This window comes from Xenopus laevis, chromosome 8L, assembly GCF_017654675.1.
Source record: "Xenopus laevis strain J_2021 chromosome 8L, Xenopus_laevis_v10.1, whole genome shotgun sequence".
Lineage (NCBI taxonomy): Eukaryota > Metazoa > Chordata > Amphibia > Anura > Pipidae > Xenopus > Xenopus laevis.
In genome coordinates, this window is record NC_054385.1 from 12,229,145 (window position 1) to 12,253,147 (window position 24,003).

A 24,003-nucleotide genomic window follows, 5' to 3' on the forward strand; every position below is an offset into this window, starting at 1 on the left:
GAGGAATAGGAGCTCCATGGGGCCCCAATTAATGAGCAAATTCAATCTCTGGATATGCTGGGGGCCCCTAAAATTAATTTGCTGTGGGGCCCAGTTACATCTACTTACTCAACTGGCTGTGTGTGTGGTGCTGAGATTAGCAATGCTGCCCTGTGTGTGAGAGTGAGTGTGTGTTGCTGAGATTCAGTAGGCTGCTGAGAGTGTGTGTGAGAGTGAGTGTGTGTTGCTGAGATTCAATAGGCTGCTGAGAGTGTGTGTTGCTGAGATTCAGTAGGCTGCTGAGCGTGTGTGTACGCTCTGGGTTGCTGTGGTTACACACACACATTGTGTTCCTCTCAGGTCAGGTTTGTATAAAGCTTCTCTTGGCAACCGGGACTGAGCTGGGGCAGTGGAAGAGCCTGGACCATCACTGCAGGGTAATGGATTCCCCCTAAACTCTATTGAAACCATTCTCTAGCGCTCCCTAAATCCTGCCTGGCCCCTCACTCTCCCTGTGCCCCCCTTTACTCACCCCAACCTCCTGTTATCCCCCCTGTCTCCTGGGATAATCTCTTGTTGTGCCTCCTGCTAATCTCCACGGAGCTCTTTGTCTGTTCTTCTTCACCTAATTACTACTTGGAACCTCCTTCCCTGCTGCTCCCCTTATTCCTGCACCCCTTCATCCCACAACTCCCAACTAGTAGTGCCTCATTCACATGCACCTCCTAACTTGCTCACCCCCCACTACTTTATGCCCCCCTGCTCACAGATTTCCCAATGCCCAATTTCACAGATGGGCCAGCAGCCAGGCAAGGGTTAATCCTACTGTTTATAACTCACAGACTGTCACTGAATACAGGCACTTTTTTATTTCCAGTTTTCCTTTCATTCACTCGAGTCTGATACAAATTGTTCCTAAGGGAGTGGGTGTGTAGTAACATTGCTAGTCATTTATATAATAATGAGATAGAGAGATTCTTATATAACATATACAGTATATATATATATATATATATATATATATATACACACACACACACACACACACACACACACACACACACACAAACACAGGTATAGGATGCATTATCTAAAAACCCGATATCCAGAAAGCTCCGAATTACGGAATGGCCATCTCCCATAGACTCTATTTTATCCAAATAATCCAAATTTTTAAAAATGATTTCCTTTTTATCTGTAATAATAAAACAGTAGTTTGTACTTGATCCCAACTAAGATATAATTAATCCTTATTGGAAGCAAAACCAGCCTATTGGGTTTATTTAATGTTTAAATTAAATTTCTAGTAGACTTAAGGCATGAAGACCCAAATTACCGGTAAGATCCATTGTCCGGAAAACCCCAGGTCCCGAGCATTCTGGGATAACAGGTACCATGCCTGTATATATATATTTCTTTATTATTATTATTATTTATTTTTTAAAATTAAACTTTTGCATTCTGTATTATTTACATGTTCCTTAACATACAGGAATGATGCTGTACGTATAATATGATATTGCTATTGTTTTCCAGCTACAATATAATACTGTACATATATTAAAGGGGTGGTTCACCTTTTAGTATGTTATAGAACGGCTCATTCTAAGCAACTTTTGAATTGGTCATCATTATGGTTTTTGAATTATTTGCTTTCTTCTTCTGACAAGTTTCAAATTTCAAGTTAAAAACAAATGCTCTGCACTAGTGATGCGTGGGTCGGGTTTTTCCCGACACCCTCCACCTGCCCGAGCCCGGCTTCCTTTCATAGACCCGCGCCGACCCGCCGATGATGTCACAATATTGCCCTCCTATGCCAATTATGTCCCTGCATTGCCTCCTGTGATGATCTGAAGGCTGGCCTGCGGGGGGGGGAGACAACCAATTGGATTAGCCCAATTTAGTCAATCACATGGGTGGCCAAATCAGGCAAAAATCTACTCATTTTCAAACCTCACCAAATAAGTGTATAGTTTCATGTGTGCTCATGTACCCGTCACATTGTGTATTTATCTAAACAAGGGATATGCAGAGCCCTTTAATCAAATTCCAAAACTTCAGATCTCTATTCTGTAAGAATGACCCCCCCCCATCCTGTTTATTGACCAATTGTAAATTTCACTTGCAGTAATCAGAGTCTAATTTGGGACACAGCCCTTAGGGGCATCAAACTGCACAGATGTGATCTACAAGTGAGTTCAGCTGACCAGTGTGTAGCATGTAAGGGCAGAGACACATGCCGTGATTCGGGGAGATTAGTCGCCCGGTGACAAATCTCCTCTTCTTCGGGGCGACTAATCTCCCCAAACTGCCTCCCTGCCGGCTAGAATGTAAATCTCCGGCGGGATGGCACTAGAGACGTCGATTTTGTTAATGTCAATATGAACTGTTTTTACACTTTTGTTGTGTGAAAATGCATACAAGCACACTTGTTATAAATGGTCACAATATACTGAGGCTGTGGGATAGCAGGTATAGTAGGGAGAGATGGTGTCTATAGTAACAGTGGATAATAGTCTCTGGGAAGGGAGTGTGACTGTGGGATAGCAGGTATAGTAGGGAGAGATGGTGTCTATAGTAACAGTGGATAATAGTCTCTGGGAAGGGAGTGTGGACTGTGGGATAGCAGGTATAGTAGGGAGAGATGGTGCCTATAGTAACAGTGGATAATAGTCTCTGGGAAGGGAGTGTGACTGTGGGATAGCAGGTATAGTAGGGAGAGATGGTGCCTATAGTAACAGTGGATAATAGTCTCTGGGAAGGGAGTGTGACTGTGGGATAGCAGGTATAGTAGGGAGAGATGGTGTCTATAGTAACAGTGGGATAATAGTCTCTGGGAAGGGAGTGTGACTGTGGGATAGCAGGTATAGTAGGGAGAGATGGGTGTCTATAGTAACAGTGGATAATAGTCTCTGGGAAGGGAGTGTGACTGTGGGATAGCAGGGTATAGTAGGGAGAGATGGTGTCTATAGTAACAGTGGGATAATAGTCTCTGGGAAGGGAGTGTGACTGTGGGACAACAGGTATAGTAGGGAGAGATGGTGCCTATAGTAACAGTGGGATAATAGTCTCTGGGAAGGGAGTGTGACTGTGGGGATAGCAGGTATAGTAGGGAGAGATGGTGTCTATAGTAACAGTGGATAATAGTCTCTGGGAAGGGAGTGTGACTGTGGGATAGCAGGTATAGTAGGGAGAGATGGTGCCTATAGTAACAGTGGATAATAGTCTCTGGGAAGGGAGTGTGACTGTGGGATAGCAGGTATAGTAGGGAGAGATGGTGTCTATAGTAACAGTGGGATAATAGTCTCTGGGAAGGGAGTGTGACTGTGGGATAGCAGGTAATAGTAGGGAGAGATGGTGTCCTATAGTTAACAGTGGATAATAGTCTCTGGGAAGGGAGTGTGACTGTGGCGATAGCAGGTATAGTAGGGAGAGATGGTGTCTATAGTAACAGTGGGATAATAGTCTCTGGGAAGGGAGTGTGAACTGTGGGACAAACAGGTATAGTAGGGAGAGATGGTGTCTATAGTAACAGTGGGATAATAGTCTCTGGGAAGGGAGTGTGACTGTGGGGACAACAGGTATAGTAGGGAGAGATGGGTGTCTATAGTAACAGTGGGATAATAGTCTCTGGGAAGGAGTGTGACTGTGGATAGCAGGTATAGTAGGGAGAGAGATGGTTGCTATAGTAACAGTGGATAATAGTCTCTGGGAAGGGAGTGTGACTGTGAGATAGCAGGTATAGTAGGGAGAGATGGTGCCTATAGTAACAGTGGATAATAGTCTCTGGGAAGGAGTGTAACTGTGGGATAGCAGGTATAGTAGGAGAGATGGTGTCTATTAGTAACAGGATAATAGTCTCTGGGAAGGGAGTGTGACGTGGGATAGCAGGTATAGTAGGGAGAGATGGTGTGCCTATAGTAACAGTGGGATAATAGTCTCTGGGAAGGGAATGTGACTGTGGATAGCAGGTATAGTAGGGAGAGATGGTGCCTATAGTAACAGTGGATAATAGTCTCTGGGAAGGGAGTGTGACTGTGGGATAGCAGGTATAGTAGGGAGAGATGGTGCCTATAGTAACAGTGGGAGCGTGGGACTCTGGGATAGCAACTGGAAACATTACCACATTACCTCTGCTCAGGTGCAGGCAGATGCGGTGTATTTCGGCCTGAAATGCAAAATCGCATGTTTTGCCACCAAAATTTGCAGTGTCTGCCTGCGCCCGAACGTTGGTAATGTTTCCTGGTGCAGGCAGAGCAGCAGCAGAGGGGAAGTGGATTCATTTGTATAGTGTTGCCCAAACCCAATAACCTCTGGAAAAGGTTTGGATGTGATAGAAAAGAGATGGCTCTTTGTTGTTCAATTACAACAATTAAGGGGCCACAGGCTTGTCAATCTTATTTTACTTAAATAACACGACCAACAACACAATTTCTATACCCTAGCCATGGATGTCCACAGATAATTTCCCGGGGGGGGGCAAGTAAGCTAAAATCACATAGGGCACATCCCACTCAAGATGAACTTTATGATGAAAATGCAGAATATAACCTAATTAAGGCTTACCTTGTGGTAGTAAGTATAAAAAATGTCAGAAATAGGTAAGGGACACTGTGGATTCAGAGGTGGGAACGGTGAGTCCTTCAGGCAGGAGCTGTTAGTGCACATGGGACACGGAGAGCAAAAGAAAAGAATCAGGGAGATGAGGAGCAGGGCTAAAAAGCAGAGCAGAACTGGATCAAGGTTCAGACCAGAGCTAAGGGCAATGTCACAGTGCTCAGAAAGCCCAATACTCAGGCCCTGATGGTAAGGAGGGCTGGCCTTATATAGGGCAGGGTCAGCCCTGATTGGCTGACCCCAACCCACCAATTAGGTCGCTCCTGCTGGAAATACAGGTGATAGATAAGAAACATCCCTGCTATCTGGACTATCATCTGGACTAATGGATAAGGCATAGCCCCAGCAAACCCAAAGGTTCTGGCCCACAGAGCCTTATCAAAAAGTTGTATTGTTGGGATTTAAATGTACAAAAAAAATTTGAATCTCCCTGGAGAAGTCAGGGTGGGGCAACTGCCTCCTCTTGCCCCCTTGTGCAGACACCCATGACCCCAGCAGTTCCTAAACGACAGTTCTCGGCAGCCTTTGGTGTGATTTTCAAACCTGTTGCTAAATAAAGTTCTTAGGGATTCTGACTGATCTAACCAATGACTGAGAATCTGAAATGAACAGCTTGAAAAAACAACATCTTGGCTTGCAGTGGCCACGGCTCGATTCTTAATGAAATTCTATTGAGGCTGCAAGAGTTTGTGGTGAAAGATGTTGTTGTGGAGGGGAAGTGTGTGGGGGGTATTCTGAGCTGGGGAAGTGGCGTGGAGAGGGAGGAGGATGCTGAGGAGAAGCTTGTATTATGATCAGATGACTTGGCCCAGAGAATTAACAGGAATGGCTGTGACAGCATTACAAAAGTAAGAAAGAGAAAGTAAGAAAGAGGGGGAGAGAGAGAGAGAGAGAGAGAGAGAGAGAGAGAGAGAGAGAGAGAGAGAGAGAGAGAGAGAGATGCCACATGGGCAGCATGAAACGCAAGGTGAGGAAATGTTTAGAGAACCGAGGGTGAATGAATATTTGGAAGGACAGGAGCAACAGAAAGTGAGGTGTACGAGGATTTGAGCAGTAGGGAGTGGGACAGTTAGAGAGAGAGACAGGAGCAACATAAATTGAGGGGTATGAGAATTTGAGCTTTATAGAGTGAGACAGCTAGAAAGAGAGAGAGACAGGAGCAACATAAAGTGAGGGGTATGAGAATTTGAGCTTTAGAGAGTGAGACAGCTAGAAAGAGAGAGAGACAGGAGCAACAGAAAGTGAGGAGAAGGAGAGCTTGAGCTGTAGGGAGTGTGAGAGAGAGAGAGAGAGAGAGAGAGAGAGAGAGAGACAGGAGCAACATAAAGTGAAAGGTACGAGAATTTGAGCAGTAGGGAGTGAGACAGTTAGAGAGAGAGAGAGAGAGAGAGACAGGAGCAACAGAAAGTGAGGGGAAGGAGAGCTTGAGCTGTAGGGAGTGAGACAGTGAGAGAGAGATAGAGAGAGAGAGAGAGAGAGAGAGAGAGAGAGAGAGAGAGAGAGAGAGAGAGAGAGAGAGGAGCAACAGAAAGTGAGGGGAAGGAGAGCTTGAGGATAAGACATGAGAGGGATAGAGAGAGAGACAGGAAATGCAAACCGTTAGAGGAGAAAGAAAGCAGAAGAGAGCATGTTATATTCACAGACTGACAAGTCACGAGGAAGAGGAGGAAGAAGTAAGAAACAAGATGAGAGCTGACAGAGAGATACACTGTTATGGGTTTGACAGAGAGTGGCACTGGAGTTGTATTTACGAATGTAGAACAGGGGCTGGAAACAGGTGTATGTAGTTATAATGTAAAGACCACAGAAATATTCCACATTACACATTTTCATTCTGAGAAGGGGCTGCACTGAGGCAAAGTGTGTATAGTAACATAAAATGGGAGAAGAGAGTGCAGTTGTGAGAGATTGTTTAAATAACAAGGCAAAATAGGGGTCTTGGGAAGGGGCTGTAGCTTAGCGTGTAAAGAGTGTGATCATTCTGCTCACCATGTATAACTTGTACCTGTAGGTGACATGTCACTGGGAAAGAATTTGTGCCTCTTTCCCTGACTATGAACATCAACAGCAGCCATGAGGAGCATGAGATCAGTGGTGATGAAAAGGGCAACTTTGCAGAACACATGGATGAGAATGGGATCATCGGTTTGGATGATCAAGGCGACCTGGGACCGGAGGAAGAAAGGATTCTGGAATTTGACCAAGAGCTGATTTTAGGACTTGAGGAACATCTGGTCTCATACCCAGAAGCATCATCAGATGAGGAGCTCTCTGGAACACAAAGCTTGGGACAGTTTAGTTTCTCTCAAATTGCTGACGAGACCAGTGGCATTTTACAAGACAATAATGAAGCTTTGACCTCCAGCAACAGTATTACAGACATGCTGGACACAGGTGAGTTAACCTTGCCATACACCTGAAAGGCTGGCCCTTCATTTGGCCTCTGGCCTACGGGGGCGTGTGCAGACATGTAATGACGGGACTGCAGAACTACCATAACTAATGATGGTGTCCCATACTACTACAACTGGTCACCTGCATGTACAACCTGGTGTAGTCCCTAACAGGATTTTCTAGGCACCCTGATTATTGTTTGACGGAACACAACCAGATATGGATGAGGGTCGATGTTATTTTTGTCAAGTACATGGCTAATAACTGGCTGGAACATCAGGCAAATGTCAGCCCATGATATGGCCAGCTTTTTTCTTATTTCATGTACCGTAGGAAAACCCTAATTAATCGTGAAAGGTAATAAGCTGGGCCTTGTGACTTAAAAGGGACTGTCGATGCCCTAAACTTAAATCTTTCCAGTTGTTTCTGGACTGCAACACCCTTGATAAAGCGTTGGCGTAAGGACCAAATTGTTGCCTTTGGCACTTAAGTTAAGTCTTACAATTTCACAACCAGAGCACTGCTGTTTAATTGGTCTACAACACACAGCACACCTTTTGTTATTAGAATAGTGGAGGATGTTGGGAATAAATATGAACACTTTACTTTCATGTAAACAGGCTATTACCATTTATAATGATGTAGGTGATGGCCTTCAAAATAAGTACATGTATTAACAGACTATATTAAATATCTGTTATTATATTCACCAAATATTTTACCCCTCTTTTGTAAGGAATATTGCTAGGATGTGTGAAGGCAAAGCTCATCTAGATATTACTAACATCTAAAAACGCACCTAGGTAGAGAACACCTCACACAAACTTTCTGTTCTCTTTGGCAGACGGACATGACTTAGAAGATCACCCGGATGCTTCACTTTCCTTGCCTCCACCAACAAACTGGAGGCCCCCAAGCAGAGACCAACAACTTGATATGACAGAAGATGAACAGGATGGTGGGACCTCTTTAGGCAGATCTGATGAAGATGATGAAAGCTGGGGTCATGAACACTCGGACCTTCCATATAATAACAGCCCCAGCCCTGAGAGGTTTAAAGATTACAATCAAACATTAATGGAAGAAGAGCAATGGGACAACCCCTCTATATCTTCATGGAATCATGCTAACCCTAAAATATCAGCTCATGAGCGCATTGATATACCCAGCATATTGTCAGTTTCCCCATCTCCACACCCTATGTCCAATCACTGGGGAAATGAGATTCTTAGTGATCTTGGAGGACTGAATATTGCCTCACGTATAGAAGATGAGACCCTCCCAGAATCCTCCTGCACAGACAGTGGTGAGCCTTCAATTGCTGCTTCTTCTGGAAATCGCCAAAGAGCAGGCATCAACCATACAAAAGTCTTGTATCAGTCTAACCATTCACCTTCTTTGGGTGGGAAGCACCGCTCTAGCATTAAGCTTGCAAAATCCTCCGCTGTTCCCATTTATGGTCGAGGGCAACTAAATTACCCTCTTCCTGACTTCTCCAAAGTAGGACCACGTGTAAGATTTCCTAAGGATGAAAGTTATCGTCCTCCCCAGTCCAAGAGATTAGACTCAAAACCCCAAAAGTCCCCATCCATCTTCAAGTCACCAGCTGAAATTGTCCGTGAGGTCCTGATGAGCAGCTCGGAGAATCCTACACAGGAACATGCTACACAGCGCACTGTCCCTACAGAGTTTCAGAGCCCCCAGCAAGCCACTGAGCTAGTGCATCAACTACAGGTAAACCAAGGGTTGTAGTGGAGTTTTGGTCAAGGTTTATGAATAGTTCTATGGAGATAATTCAATAATAGGTGAATACTTTGTTCTAGTTCTATTACAACAATTGCATATCCCCCTCTCTTAAATGAACCGGAATCTTTGTGACTCAGCACCTTATGCTAATAACACTTATCCTTCTTGGTTCTTCATTACAGGAGGATTACCACAAGCTCCTCACTAAGTATGCAGAAGCTGAAAATACCATTGACCGCCTTCGACTAGGAGCCAAAGTAAGGACATTGTCCATTGTCCATGCTTGTTAGTATATGACCAGCCAACATGTCAGTGTTCCAGATCATGTAATCTAGAAACATGGTTAGCATTTATAAGGCTGTCCCAAAGGTAAGTGCTAACAATGCTAGGAGGACCATTCCCAAAAGTCTGGTTTAGTCGTACAGTCTTAAAACATACTTATGAATTCACTGGATTCTGATTGATTGATTGAAATGATCTTAGTGTTTATGTACCTAGATGAGAAACCTTTTGTGAAAGCTGAACTTCGACAAAGACCCATGTAAATGACTAGTTATAAATAGGGTATATTTGGCCTTTATCCTTACTTTTAATATTATGAGGTCTTCATTTTATCTGGTCCTCCATAGGCATCCTGACTATTTTTCCCCCCGCAGGTGAATCTGTACTCTGATCCCCCTAAACCAAGTCACAGTGTCCACATGGGAACAGTGTTGCAGGGTTCTAAGGTCATGGAATTCACCATTCCTCAAGCACAAAGGGGGACATTTAGTTCTACCAATGATGGCGACGGAGTAACAGAGTGGGGGACAGGTAAGACGCTTCCATTGGGGGAACGTGTTTTTCTTTATTCTAATCACTGAAGTACATACATTGTTGAATTAAAGCAATTTTCAGTTTGGAATTGTCATTGGTCAAACCTGGAGCCAATGAATGAAGGCCTCTGATGCAGATGTTAATTATTGAACAGCATTTTGCGAACCAATCAGATCCATCTGTTGTGCTGATTCATTAAGGCACCTGCACTTTTGAATAGTCTCTGTGCTGCAGAGTCAGTCACCCACCTGAACTACGAATTAGCTGAGCCATCTGATTTTCTATGTGCCCCCTGAGTTGGGCTGAACTACACTCTTGTTCCCCACTGCTTTGTGAGGGAGCCTTCTGAGGAGTTGAAGCACCTGAATCATGGTTTGGTTGGGCCAACTGAGCTGCACTGTGGTTTAGCCATCTATACTACTGAATGGTTGATAATGCTGTGTAGTTATGATTGGTAAGGCCCAATATAACTTTTGCCATTGGGTGAAAAGTGAGAATCAGTCTTATCCTGCCTAGGTTCAGATCTTTACTTGTCTCTGTTCATTCTTTCTCTATTTATGCACAACACCCCCTTCCGCTGCAAACTCTCTGATGGTATCACAGCTGTAAATTGCTTCATTTCCTCCCTGTAACCTCTTAGTTCTCTTTTTGACTCCAGCAATGCTGAGCCCAGTGACCCTTGTTGTTTCCTTTCTGACATCTTATTTTAGTCAGCTAATAACCCATACTAGTTATCACTTATTATTGACATGGCTAGTGGTACCTACAGGTGTTTGCTTGACCCCTATACAGGGCCGGCATGAGAATTAAAATAGGCCCTGACATTTCAGTTACACAGAGGCCCAATCAGCCCACTCAGAGGCCCAATCAGCCCCCACCAGCCCACTAAATACTGACTTTCTATGGGACCTTATAGCAGCCCCTCTGGCATTTGCCAGAACCCACAGATTGCCAGTTCGGACCTGCCCCTATATCTATAGGCAAATACAAGAGGTCCTCTGCACTCAATATATTTAAGACATTTTGTGCCTTAAGCTACTAAAAATGCCTTACCCTTTAAACATAACAGGGATTGTTTGTCCATATATTGCAATATATTTAAGCTGGCCAACTACATCAAAGTAAACCCTGGTCTGGCCAGTCCTATGCTCAATATTCAATATTCATTAAGAATTCTATTGCTTCATTATACATTTTACAAAGGGACCAAGTTTTACCTGCAACTTACTAGCTGCTTTCAAGGTTAAAACTTCCAAACATGGTTGCCTTTTTATTGGCCACACTGGGATCACCTGACTATAGCTGGGAAGGGTGGGGGCTACAACATAGAGCTGGTCAATGCTCCTGTATAAACTATAACAAACAAGGGAAAGTTGTGCTCACCACTAATTTTTAAATTGCATATATCTAAGGATATGTATGCAGTGATTTGACTTCAATGGTGGCTGGGAAGTCAGAATTTGTGCCTGTTGTACATAGAGAAAAGGGACGTGATTTCAGGGCACTAGTCAGACTTCTCTCGGGAAGCTCGGAATGCTTTACAGAACTACAGGCAGTGCACAAAGAGGCCACTGTGCTAATATATTGTCTGTACAAGTGTCAGTTCACGTGCTACTCTGCAGCTGCTCTTAAAGAGACATCGTCATCTAACTAAAAGGTTTTATGTATATAGTGTCTGTAATTTGTAACCTTTATACTGTATATGAAAGTGCTGCAGTCATAATGAAATGGAAAATAAACATGAATGTTAAGTATGATTTAGGCAATGATAGTATGAGACAATTAATTTTTTCCTTTCCATTCTGCCTTTCACTAATGAAATTTGCACTGCAGGGAGTGAAATGGAACTGCAGAATAAAGTATAATAATGACTAATATCCCACATTGTATTTTTTTTCTTTAGGGCCCCAAATTCCAGACCATCACACTGAGATCCCCACTGACATCCCACAAGCTGCCCCCTCCCCTTCTTCTTCACCGCTCCACCCATCAGAAGAAATGGCATCCACTCTATCTTCTCACATCTTTGAACTTAACCAGGAGGTGAGATCACTTATATACCAGTCTCCAATTACTAATATATGGCCAAAATGGCAATATAAAGCACCAAGCACTATACAATAGACCCCAAATTGTGGTGCTAGCCAACTTTAGGAGTCTGGGGCAGTGGCATGGGGTGCCCAGTCTGAAGACTAGTTCCCTTGAGATTAAAGGGTAATTTAGGGCAATATTAGAGGTTAATACATTTCACACGTATTCTTGGAACTATGGTAGAATGGCTGACACAGTGATGCTTTCAAACTTGTTACATACGTCACATTATATGCAGCAAATTGTGTATTTACACCTTCTGTTTGTCACAATGCAGGTTGGGCTTCTAGAGGAACTGAGAAGATCTGGAAAACTGAATCTAGAAGAGCAGCAACAGGTACTTGCTATATTCTGTGTTGTATCTTCTTCTTTTTACCTTCACGTGGACCTGTAATATTTATATTTATCTGATTTGCCTAGGGGTTTCATCTAACACCCAGAAGATAAACTTTGGACCCAATAATTGAGATAAGAGGGATTAATAAACAAGTCTGTAATGCAGTAGCGTAACTACATATTACTGGGCCCCACAGCCCCCCAAAATTTCTAAAGGTTGATCTGTTTTACCAATACGTATTGAAATTATACATGAATTAGGGCCCCGTAGGGCCCCTAAAACTCCTGGGCCCACCTGCAGCTGCAGGGTCTGCTTCCTCTATAGTTATGCCCCTGCTGTAATCCATTGCAGTCTATATGCAGTTAGCTTCAACTGCTGGAATGAAAGCAAATATCTACTGTATTTTGTCATGTATTTAGCGTTAAGCAGTCCTTCATTTCTTCCCTACAGGCTCTTTTGGAGCTGCAGGGGTCTCTGGATGTGTTACAACGCAGATATCTGAGAGCACGAGAGGAACACCGTTCTGGACAACCCCATGGGAGCACATTTCAGGAGCTTGACCCAGAGAGGTACAGAGTCTTTGGTGAAGGAGTAGAATAACAAAGAAGCTGTACCTATATATTGTGTGCTGTTGTAGTATGGATATTATAAATAGGTGCTGCTGATGGTGTAATGCAGTTATGACACAGTATAGAGCAATGAATATTATTGGTGGTATCCAGAGCCTCCTACATTTGCCAAGGATTAAGGGAGTAGAAATAGGAATCTTATATTTTAAATATTTGATTTAAAAGAAAAACAGATGAATCAATAACTTTAGTTGAGTTCAGGAAATACCTTAACTATGAAAAGGACCGCTAGGTTTATAAAGTAACATGACCACTCTCCATTAACATATAACAACAGAAGAAGCAGAGCCTGTGGCTGCTGGGGACAAAGCGTTGATGGCCCGTTGGGGCCATATTTATTACAAAAAATGATCTACCAAGAGTAGTGGGTAACCTAAAATCATTTTGCTGTTCGGCCAGCTATGTACTGGGCACAACCAGGCAAATATGTCAAAGCTTTTCATTCATTTGAATGACACTAGAGTAATACAAGCTATATACTAACTGGCCACTCTTAATTTATGGTAGGGTTGCACCGAATCCAGGATTAGGTTTGGGATTCGGCCAGAATTCAGCCTTTTTCAGCATGATTCTGCCAAATCCTTGTGCCTTGCCGAACCGAATCCTAATTTGCATGTGTAAATTAGGGGCAGGTAGGGAAATCACGTGACACTTTTTCCTTTCCTGCATATGCAAATTAGGATTCGGTTCAGGTTTTTGCCCGAATCTGTCACCAAGGATTCGGGGATTTAGCCGAATCCCAAATAGTGGATTCTGTGCATCCCTAATTTATGGACCATGAATTATATTTGAAGCAGATAAAAAAATAGCAACATCTGATCCATAGCCGTTACCAAGAATCAAAGTGCGTTTCTCTATATATTAATGATATGAATTTGTGCTCTGTCCAGGGTCCTGGAAGGTGCAATATTTCAGCTTGGTTTTCAACTAGATGAACTGCAGGAGAATGTGGGAGACCAAATAGCTGCCCAAGCAGAAGCAGAGCATAAAGCAGAGTCTCTTTCTCCTTTGCCAATGCCATCCTCTGTGGCACCCATTCCAGCTGTCATCACTCCATATCCAGAGGTGAGTGGTGTTCCTATATTGAGTTCCACAACTTGCCACAAGCACCCAGGGCTCATACACTTTATCTCTAGTCCCTCTCCTTCCCTTTGGTTATATCACACTTCCAGCATCAGACGTCTACCTAAATGCAATGTTTCCACCGCACCCATATCCCTTGTGTCACATCCTCCAGCTCCCCACGTCGCTCTCTAATGTGCAACACTCTCCCACAGCAGATCCCACAATCAGAAGATCCCGTAGGTCTGCTCAGCTCAGGTCTGGATGCAGTTAACAAAGTGGAGGCCGGCGAGGAGTTGCCCCAGCCTTTGCGCCACAAACAGATAGAGGTGGAGAAGGAGTATGACACCCTTATTTCCACGTGAGTTACTACACACCTGACCATGGATCTCATGTACTTATCCTTTGCACGAGCTTATGAATGTGACCTGACACTCTGCTCTTCTTTTTGTGTGTGTGTGTATATATATATTTTCATACCACAATAATTTGTTTATTTTTTCCCCTTGCTCCCAGGCATCTGTTTTTTTTTGGGGTGCACCTCTGTGTTTTGCATTATTGTCTCTTGCTTTTCCCACCTACAGCTACAGGGTATTGTTCCCCAGATCTGCTGTAGAAAGATGGGGCTTCAAGTTACTCTTCATTCTGTACAGATTTATCTCCACAACTATTACATATTATTGCTCTCAGTTTCTTGGATGTTAATATTGCATTGTTCCACTTACTAAACATTTACACACAATTATCTGTATAAATTCTGAATTCGTAGCACAAAACAGAAGTTTTAGCATTGCACATGTGATTGTTCATGGTGTCAAAGAAAGTTGTAGATGTAGGATGAATCCAGGCCGACGTTTATAACTGCAAAATTCCTTTACTGAGGCAGTGTATCCCTTCCTCACTAAAGGAATTTTGCAGCTTTAAACGTCTACATCTACAACTTTCTTGGATTATCCAGATTGGGATTTCGGCACAGGATACCCCGTGAGATGAATGATTTATAATACAATTGGTGAGCTACAGTGAAACTTATTGAATTGTTCATGGTGTCCCCAGGTACAACAGCTTTAAAACACTTCCTGATGCACTGGGATTAGACCAGGATGAGTGGCCTAAAACCCACCATGAGGATTTCTTAACACAGGACACTCCACTAGACACCCAATATCAGGACCAACCACATGAGGCCAGCTCACATATATTCTCATCGGATGCCCGGCCATCACATAAGTTGCAGGATATACAACTTCGAAAACTTTCGCTTGAAACCACAGGACAGGATCTTGAATATGAATCAGTACCTCATAACCAACGTCCACTTTCCAGACACAAAGACCATCAGTGGTTTACTGGCCCCCATGATTATCACACTGATAAAAGCTTAAAAAGCCAACGGCGACCTTCAAGTCATAAGATCCAACTACAACCTTCAGGACTGGAGAAGCACATGCACCCAACCAGGCCTCAGAGCAATGTGAACATTGAGAAAACATCCGACATTGGAACTCCGAGACAAAGCCAACCCCACATAGAGCCACGTAGACTGTCTCATGACCAAGTGAGTCAGAAGCCTTCTCCTGAAGGTGGAAGACAGTCATCAAGCAAGAGGTAGCAGTAGCTATAGTAGACAGATCTCTTCCTAATACAAAAATGTATTTACCTCAATATTTTTCATTTGTATTGTGGCAGGGTCCTGCAGAGCCCAAAGGTTGTCCCTCGGACTTCCCCTGCTTTGTCTCGGTTAAGCGAAGAATCTCCCAGAAGCTCAACCCATCAGCCATCCATAGATGGCGAGAATGCTCAGAGTGCCCGTTCCAATAGAAGCAGCATTAGCAGCAAAAGTGTAAGCTCTTCTATCAAAGGAGAGAAGACACAGCATAAAAATAACTCTGTGCAGGCAAGACACTACTCTTCTTTTTTCCTCCATGCAACTTCTGTTTCAAGTATGCATGTAAATGTTATTTCTGTTAATTACATTAAAGGGGTTGTTCATCTTTGAGTTAACTCATAGTATGATGTAGAGAGTGCTATTCTGAGATAATTTGCAATTGGTTTTCATTTTTTATTATTAGTGGTTTTTGAGTTAGTTAGCTTTTAATCCAGCAGCTCTACTGGTTGCAATTTTAGCAATCTGGCTGCCAGGGTCCAAATGACCCTAGCAACCATGCATTGATTTGAGTAAGAGACTGGTATATGGATAATAGATGACCTAAATATATAAATGAGTAATAAAAGTAGCAATAACAATAAATGTATAGCTTTACAGAGCATTTGTTTATTAGATGGGGTCAGTGACCCCCATTTAAGAGCTGGAAAGAGTCAGAAGAACAAGGCAAATAATGAAAAACCTATACAAAACTAATAATGAAGGCAAATTGAAAAGTTGCTTAGAATTGACCGTTCTATAACATACTAAAAGCTAACTTAACAGTGAACCAACCCTTTAAATCTTTGTCCCTTTGTTCAGTGCGGCCAGTCTATGTATCTGCTCATTTCATGTCTGTCTGTGCTTCTCTAGATCTCTGCTCTCTCCCTCTGTCTCTGCATATATCTCTGCTGCCTGCCAGTGTGTGTTTGCCTCTGTGTTACCTCTCTATATGGGCATGTATTGTGTATTTATGTCTAGGCTCTTAAGTGTGATGGCTTTTCTTTCTCAAAGTAGGTTACAGTTTTGGTTGTAGCAGTTTGGCATGTTCTATTTGTTGCATGTCTTGCTTGTTTTTATGTAGTAACCCACTGCATTCTGTTGTTTCTCTGCACCTTTCCCCATTACTCGAATAATTCCTGATTTCTAAATATAACAGGGCAGGATTATATCCCCAGAAACAGATAGCGGTTTCCTTGGATCAGAGAGTGCCAGCTCCCCCCTGCTACAGAGGAAGAGAAACGAGATGAACCACCAAGGGTAATATTCGGGGCTTAAAGGGCATGTAAAGGCAAAAAAGTAAAATCCCATTTTTACTTTCTTTAATGAAAAAGAAACCTATCTCCAATATATTTTAATTAAAAAATGTGTACCGTTTTTATAAGAAACCTGACTGTATCTCTTGTATTCATTCTGTCATTCGTTCCTACCTCTTTGTCCTTTAGTATGGTGGCAGCAGAATTGCCAACGTCTTCCAACAGTTCTCCTGGGAGGTCCAAAATGGGGGCGTTATCCAGGGCACGCAAAACATTTTTCGAAAAGAAGCAGCAGAATGGACACGGTACACGGCCTTCACAGCCCAGTTCCCCATCTCTGGGATCCAACAGCCTTACAGAAATTGAAAACCAAGAACAGAGCCCAATCAGTAAGTGTTTTATATCACTGATCTAGATATTTCTATGGAAGAAGAGGTGGGTTTGACTTTATATTAGTATATATATATATATATATATATATATATATATATATATATATATATATATATATATATATATATATATATATATATATATATATATATATATATAGTATATTAGTTTATATCAGTCTCATGTCTTCATTTGCATCTATTGTGTGAGTGTAAATATAGTTCCCACTCAGATAAAAGGCAATAACATTGCATTCTGGTAGTGACCTTATCTCCCATGCAGCCATTGCAGTTGTTTGCAGTCACTGAAATTCCCATTATTGAGACCATGCAGGATGAGATGTAGCAAGGGGTTATTTGGGAAGTTATGCAGTAGGGATCAGGCAGAAAGTGAAGTACAGGTATTATTTAGGAGGTTGTGTAGATAGTAATGAGGCAGGTGAACTATGGAACTAGCATTGGAAAGGGTTCCTATGATTGGCAGATTATAATCTTAAAATGAATTAAGGACATTCTACTTGTGGTCCTTCAACCACTAATGAATTACAACCCCTAGTACCACCCGATTTAAGAGAATACTAGAAGTTGTAGCCTAAGCATATGTTGCAGACCAGTGTTTAGTAATATGCCCTCAATATGCTTCAAGACTCATTGGTTTGCTTCTGTTTCCTGCAATAGGTGAATCTGACTCGGAAAAAGTTGGGAGTCATGCGATGATAAGTGATCCTTACTTTGGTGGCCCCTTCCTCCTCTCTCCTATTACTAAGCATTCCCAGCCCCATGGAAACTTCTTGGAGACTCGGACAGCCAGAGAGTGAGTTGGGGGAGAGATGACTTTATATTGTAAACACAAGGATCTGCTTATATTTTCTCTCTGGTATCAGGCTATTTCTTCTGCTACTTTATCAACTCTGTGCGCTTGTCTTCTTCTTCATATCCGAACATTCATTTTATCCTCTTTCCTTTAATCCTGTATATTAATCGGAGAAATTATCAGTCCTTATGTGTCGAAATACCAGGCCTGTGACGATAGGGCAGAGTAAATAATATGACCCCTTATGTTCCCTTTACAATAGGTTATAGACAGATTAAGCTCTGCACGGATAACTCTGGTCCATATAATGTTATGCTCATGAGTCAAATCAGGGCCACCATCAGAAATTATGGGACCTCACAAGTTAGCAGGGCCTGCACCCTCCAGGAGAGCTCTGGGGCAGGGCCCTCCAAACAACAAGAATGGGACCGCATTGAAAAAAAATGACCTGCATATACATGACCACTCTCCTGATCCTCCCGAGTCATGCCTCATTATACCAGCCCTCCATGACCCATCTAAACACTGTCCACTCTCCTGCAAGCCCCACCTTCTTCATGACCCACATGGCTCACTTTATACATCTTTTGGGGCCCTTTATTGCAGAACCCACTGAACCAACTGCTAAGACACCTTGCTTTGGAGCATCATTTCCCTTTAAGATAAATATGAATGTAAAATGTCAGCAGTCCGTTTATATGGGAAATCCACACATGAGGCATGATTGCGGGCCATTATAAGTCAATAGACTATAACTCAGGACCGCCATCAGAAATCGCAGGGCCCCATACGATAAAATTTCTGGGCCCCCTGGGCTGCACCCATCGCAAGCCCCACCTACAGGTCCACCCCCCACCACACAGTAAAAAAACAAAAAAAATATTGGTAGCTAGGGTTCCCACATGTTAATAAAAAATAGGAAGATATTGGTGGTCAGGGCCCCCCATAAAAAAAACATTTGTGGCCTGAGCCCCCCCATTAAAAAATATTGGTGGCTAGGACCCCACATGAGAAAAGAAAAATTGGTGGCCAGGCCCCCCCCCCACATTATGAGAAAATTGGTGGCCAGGGCCCCTTAAACGTCCATGCCTTCCCGAAGTCAGCAGCTCTCAAAAAGAGGGGGGCCCGGCTAATCAAGTAAGTGTGGCGTGGCAGGGCCCCCCTTACCCTCGGGCCCCCTACAACTCACCCCCCTGTCCCCCCCTGATGGCTGCCCTGCTATAACTTGGAGAGGCAGCCATAATGGTAAATTTGAAGACTGTTTTAAGATTCATTTTGTTGTATATGTAATACCAAAATAGACACTCACGATTAGTTTACTGGAACTCTACAGATAGAGCTGTAACCTTTACTGAGAGCAGAAGTGAGCTTGACCCACTGATGGAGGAATACATTGGCTTGCACTCAATAATTTGAATATCCTACTACCTTAGAGAACCTTGACAAATATTTACTTCTCTTTCCCTTTAAATTCTATCTCCTTTGTGTCTTCCATTCTCCCCAGTGTTGCCTCTCTACAGCCTGTCTCTCCAGGGGGATTTGTGTTTGGGTAACTAGGTGTTGCCATGCACCACAGACACAGAATTGTTGTATAGCTGCCTGCTGTGAGGCTCTGCTTTATTTCTTTGTTACACTGGATTATTAACACAGCGGTAAAATGGGGGATATGACTGATTGTGTTTCGTGAGTACATTGCAGTTAAGCCTCCCATGTAGCATGCCTTCCTTGAACTAGAGATGCCAATTAACTAAAGTCGCTGGAGTACTGGAGATAGTGTTTTACAGTTCCATGCAATTTAGCACATAATAGTGCAGCTTGGCTTGGGAAGAATGCCCATCTTTCTGGGCATAGATTCACCTGAAAACTAAGCCTGAATCTACTTTAGGGTGAAAGTTGGGGGTGAACAATTATTTGCTGTCCTATGTGTGTTATTGGAACTGTGGATGAAAAAGCATGGAATCCATCTTGTTGTAAAGGAAGGGGAAGGAATAGCCGTGGGAAGGCTATTGGTGTCCTTCAGAGATCTGATATAACCTATGATGACTTTTTAGGCTCTGACTGGCTACTGAGCTTGTTTTTTGTAACACTGGTCATGCAAGCATCTGTTGGTCTGCTAAGGTCTACGAAGTATACATAAACTAGTTTATCATCTATAATCATGCCATGAATGTTACTGGGCCGCACAGCAAAGTTATTGACTCCCATAACCCCCAACATCATGAATTTTAACCATCAGTCAGGGCCCCAACAAACCCTCTGATCTCATGGATGATCCACAGGGACCCACAGTGTTCCACTCCTGTTGATGTGTTTGTCTAATATCTTAATGCAGTTGTTGCAAATTCTTGCACCATAGGTATTTCTTATCGTCTAACGTTCTACTATTGTTCTGTAATGATGTTTTACAGTCAAGCCATCCAGGATTTGCAGAAGGAGGTGGTAGAACTTAGAAAGCACTTAGAAAACAGTCTGAACCGCACCCCAAGTCGAGGGAAAGCCAATGAAGCTCAGCGTCCCGTAACCTCAATGTAAGTATCTAGAAAAGGAGGATAATATTTTACATAATTGTGTTATATCCTCCTACACCTATTGTGTCCTTCACATTTTGTATCATTAGAATAATATGTTGGGAAAATCACACTATAATTACATATTAAAACAGGTTTCTTTTTTGTAATCTTTCCAGAAATCTGCAAGAAGATAGAGTTGACCATTTTGAGCCTGCACGGGTTGCGCCTAAATTTGAGCGATCAAAAGCCAGTATGTTGATGTTAAGGGCTTTGGTTTTCCTCACAAGTCTTCTCCTCAGACCTGACTGGTCCATTAATGAATCTATTTTCTGATTAATTCAGATTCTCCACAGAGGAGGCCAAATCCAGTCAAGAGTGAGACAACTCTCCGTCCAGCATTGACCGAAAAAGTAGCCCGTAGGGCCTATACAGGTGAGCATCAAGTGAAAGAATGATCACTTTCATCAGGATAAAGGATAGCGGAACCACATTGGGGAATATAATAGTCTTACAGGGAATGGCAGAAGGAAGCTATAAGAAGGAGAATAAAATAAGTGATGCACATATTTTACTCTTCTAACCGTAACCCAGACTTTAATTCCATTTATTAATGTTTGTAGGAACCTCATATAGTCGTTCAGAAGAAAGATGCATCCATTGCAGGGAACAGGTCCCCACCCAACCTCGTGAGCACATTCCAAATGTCAGGAGGAGCACCCCTGGTATGTCTGATCTATACTTGGCAGATCTTATTATACAGGGTCTGGGAGAAGGTTTGTTAGGTGTGTTTGATAAATGTACACTTGTACCACTCTATAACCTACCCCACCCCATTACAACTCTACCTACACCACAAATAAGTAAAAAAAATATGTTACAAGTTGCACCACTGTGGTCATTTGCAACGTGGAAGACAAGGTACCAATTGAAAAAACATAGGGGAGATCCATGGTTTTTGTGCTTGCCACCTAGACTTGTGTCCATCCTTATGAATACAGTGCTGCCTGTATTTGGCAGTATTTGGCAGCACTGTATTCATGAGGGGTTGGGGGGGATGTAGGTGTCCCCTCTCGCCATCTACCCACCAACTAACTTGCATGTATTTAGATGTGCAAGTTGGGGAGCAGTATCGATGCAGATGGTAAGGACAGGAGGGATAATTTACAAAGACCCTGGACAGAAGTTGGGGCTGGTGTAACGTATGGTATCCCAAAACCCAGAGCAAACGTTAAGGTCCCAGTCTCGGCTCACACTTCTGCCTATAGCAGCCTACTTTGGCTTTGGGAGGCTCTCCACTACTCAGATGCCACCAGGACTTAATGTGAGTGGAACATGGGGGAAGCTCAGGGCAGGAGAGGGAACCATAACTTATACAGAAAGGAAGGGGAACAAGGAGGAAGGGACAGGTCGGGTCAATACCAAACAGACAATACGGTACCAAATCAGGAAGCAGAAGTGTAGTAAAGGTCACCAACCTGGGTCAAACCAAACAGATTTGCGGTACAGTAACGAGATCCAATAGAATAGTCGTACTGGCAGCAGGGTCAAGGTCAGGCAGTGATCAAATAACAGGATCAGACAATATCACACACCCAGGAACTATAGAACATAGACCTATACTGGGCAATGAGTCAGAGCAGAGTAGGGGGTTTTATAGCCAGACTAGTGGCTTACACTGATCACCTGTGGCCAGATTGGCAACAGGTGAAACAAGTCATGTCTATTTGCAATTACAAGTATAGTCGTAGGAGTGCAAGGGTCTTCTCCATTTGCTCACATAGAGCAGCGGTAACACAGGCAGCACAGAAACACCAGGCCCTGGTTCAACTCCAAGCTGGGATAGGGTAATTCTCTGAGACCTGTTTTTCTTATACACTTTTCTATTCCCTTTAGTACCTTCAGTGCATTCCGATGAAGGGGACACAAGCTTTTCCGAGCACCTTTCTTGTCCTTTGTGCTGCAGAGACTCTCCTGCCACCCAGAGAAATGGTGAGTGTCCTTTAATTTGGACTCCTTTATATACTGAGGGGTAGGGCTTCTGTTTTACAATTCTATCCCCATTCTATTAGGAGTGATCAAAAATCCCACAACTAAACGTGGACGAAGATCTCAGATGGGTCCACATGGAGGACAGTGGGTCTTCAACGAGACGCCCCCGCTAAGCTATATGCAGACTCCATTCATCTCGTATAACCCCTCAGTCATGTAAGTACCCTTGATACTGTTATGTGTAATATCAATCCAGACAGAATTACAGAAAAGAGCTGTAGATGTGTGTAATGTATGGCTAGGACGTCAAGGGCTGTATCAAGTGGTATTTTTTAAAAAATATGGCTCTTTTACCGAGGGCTTCTTAACCTCAAAGAACCACCTTAGTTCATATTGGATGCTCATACCTTTCTCCCACTACCTTTCAGCCCTTCTCCCTACCTCATGATTCCTGCTGGATACAGTATGGCAGAACTCCATTCCCCATGTGCTGTGACGCCGCTCCCAGTGCCGGCCAGTTTGCAGTTGGAAGATCTCAGCTTGCCACTAAACCGGGCATTAGAAGCAGCCAAGGAACTGAAAATTACCAGCAAAAGAATGTGCCACTCCCTGACCACTGATCTGAGCCTCCAGCACACACTGCGTCGCTCCTGCCTTTTCTAGTTGGGATTGGGGGTGCAATGTCTCCTTAGGGTATGAGAGCACCCCAAAAAAGGATGGGTTGTCTCCCATTAAGTAAGGGGATCACAAGTGGCCAATACAGTTCACCTCTAGTACTTGAAGCGCTGGTAAGAACGATTTCAATTGGTGAATATTTTTTTTTCCATTTGGTCACTCACTTTAGGGTTATTAGGGGTGCAGTGAGCGTTTTACAGAGGTTTTAGATTTAACCCTAATGGTCATTTTCTAAAGTGCTACATGAGACATTTAGGGGCCAATTCATTAACTTCGAGTGAAGGAATAGAAGAAAAAAAAATTTCGAAGTGTTTTTTTGGCTACTTCGACCATCGAATGGGCTACTTCGACCTTTGACTACGACTTCGAATCGAAGGTTTCGAACTAAAAATCGTTTGACTATTCGACCGTTCGATAGTCGAAGTACTGTCTCTTTAAGAAAAAACTTCCACCCCCTAGTTCGCCACCTAAAAGCTACTGAACCCAATGTTAGCCTATGGGGAAGGTCCCCATAGGCTTGGCTAAATTTTTTTGGTCGAAGGATAATCCTTCGATCGTTAGATTAAAATCCTCGAATCGTTTGTTTCAAAGGATTTAATCGTTCGATCGAAGATCATTCCTTCGATCATTCGATCGCAGTATTTGCGCAAAATCCTGCGACTTCGATATTCGAAGTCGAAGGATTTTTATTCCCAGTCGAATATCGAGGGTTAATTAACCCTCGATATTTGTCCCATTTCGCTGAAAAATCCGCAAATTTCCCACGTCAATTGTTATACGAGCGCCTATTTTGGCCAAATGCATTAAAGTCAATTGGCATCCGAATAATTTTGACGCACGACAATGTTTCTGCGGGCGACTATTCTGATGCATGCCCAAATTTTTTAGACACAGCGGATTTTTCGTTGGCTAATTTTCACAAAAATTTATTCGCAGGCGGCAAAACGTGGAAATTCGCTGTGCAATTTTATTCGCCCCCATCACTAATCATGGTTGCTCCTTTTGATATGCATAAACCCGAATATGTCGATTTATAGATCCCCATGCCCTA

The 24,003-nt window shown here is 43.0% G+C and overlaps 1 protein-coding gene across 5 annotated transcripts; it reads left to right on the forward strand.

The window, feature by feature from the left end:
- Positions 1-279: 279 nt before the first annotated feature.
- On the forward strand, positions 280-23,302 carry LOC108704500 (microtubule organization protein AKNA). Of its 5 annotated transcripts, none has more exons than XM_041573154.1 (22): positions 280-416; positions 6,608-6,990; positions 7,835-8,724; positions 8,919-8,993; positions 9,393-9,549; positions 11,456-11,595; positions 11,921-11,980; positions 12,431-12,549; positions 13,500-13,674; positions 13,887-14,032; positions 14,728-15,279; positions 15,361-15,568; positions 16,476-16,576; positions 16,762-16,961; positions 17,643-17,778; positions 20,187-20,306; positions 20,465-20,538; positions 20,631-20,720; positions 20,909-21,010; positions 22,182-22,277; positions 22,358-22,493; positions 22,706-23,302. In XM_041573154.1, exons 2-22 carry the CDS (start codon positions 6,651-6,653, stop codon positions 22,938-22,940), a joined length of 4,152 nt encoding a protein of 1,383 aa, XP_041429088.1. In that variant the 5' UTR covers positions 280-416; positions 6,608-6,650; the 3' UTR covers positions 22,941-23,302. The 5 variants fall into 5 exon arrangements, with proteins under 5 accessions (XP_041429088.1, XP_041429092.1, XP_041429091.1 ...); XM_041573158.1 differs by having other exon boundaries at positions 16,762-16,877; XM_041573157.1 differs by having other exon boundaries at positions 13,890-14,032.
- Positions 23,303-24,003: the final 701 nt, after the last annotated feature.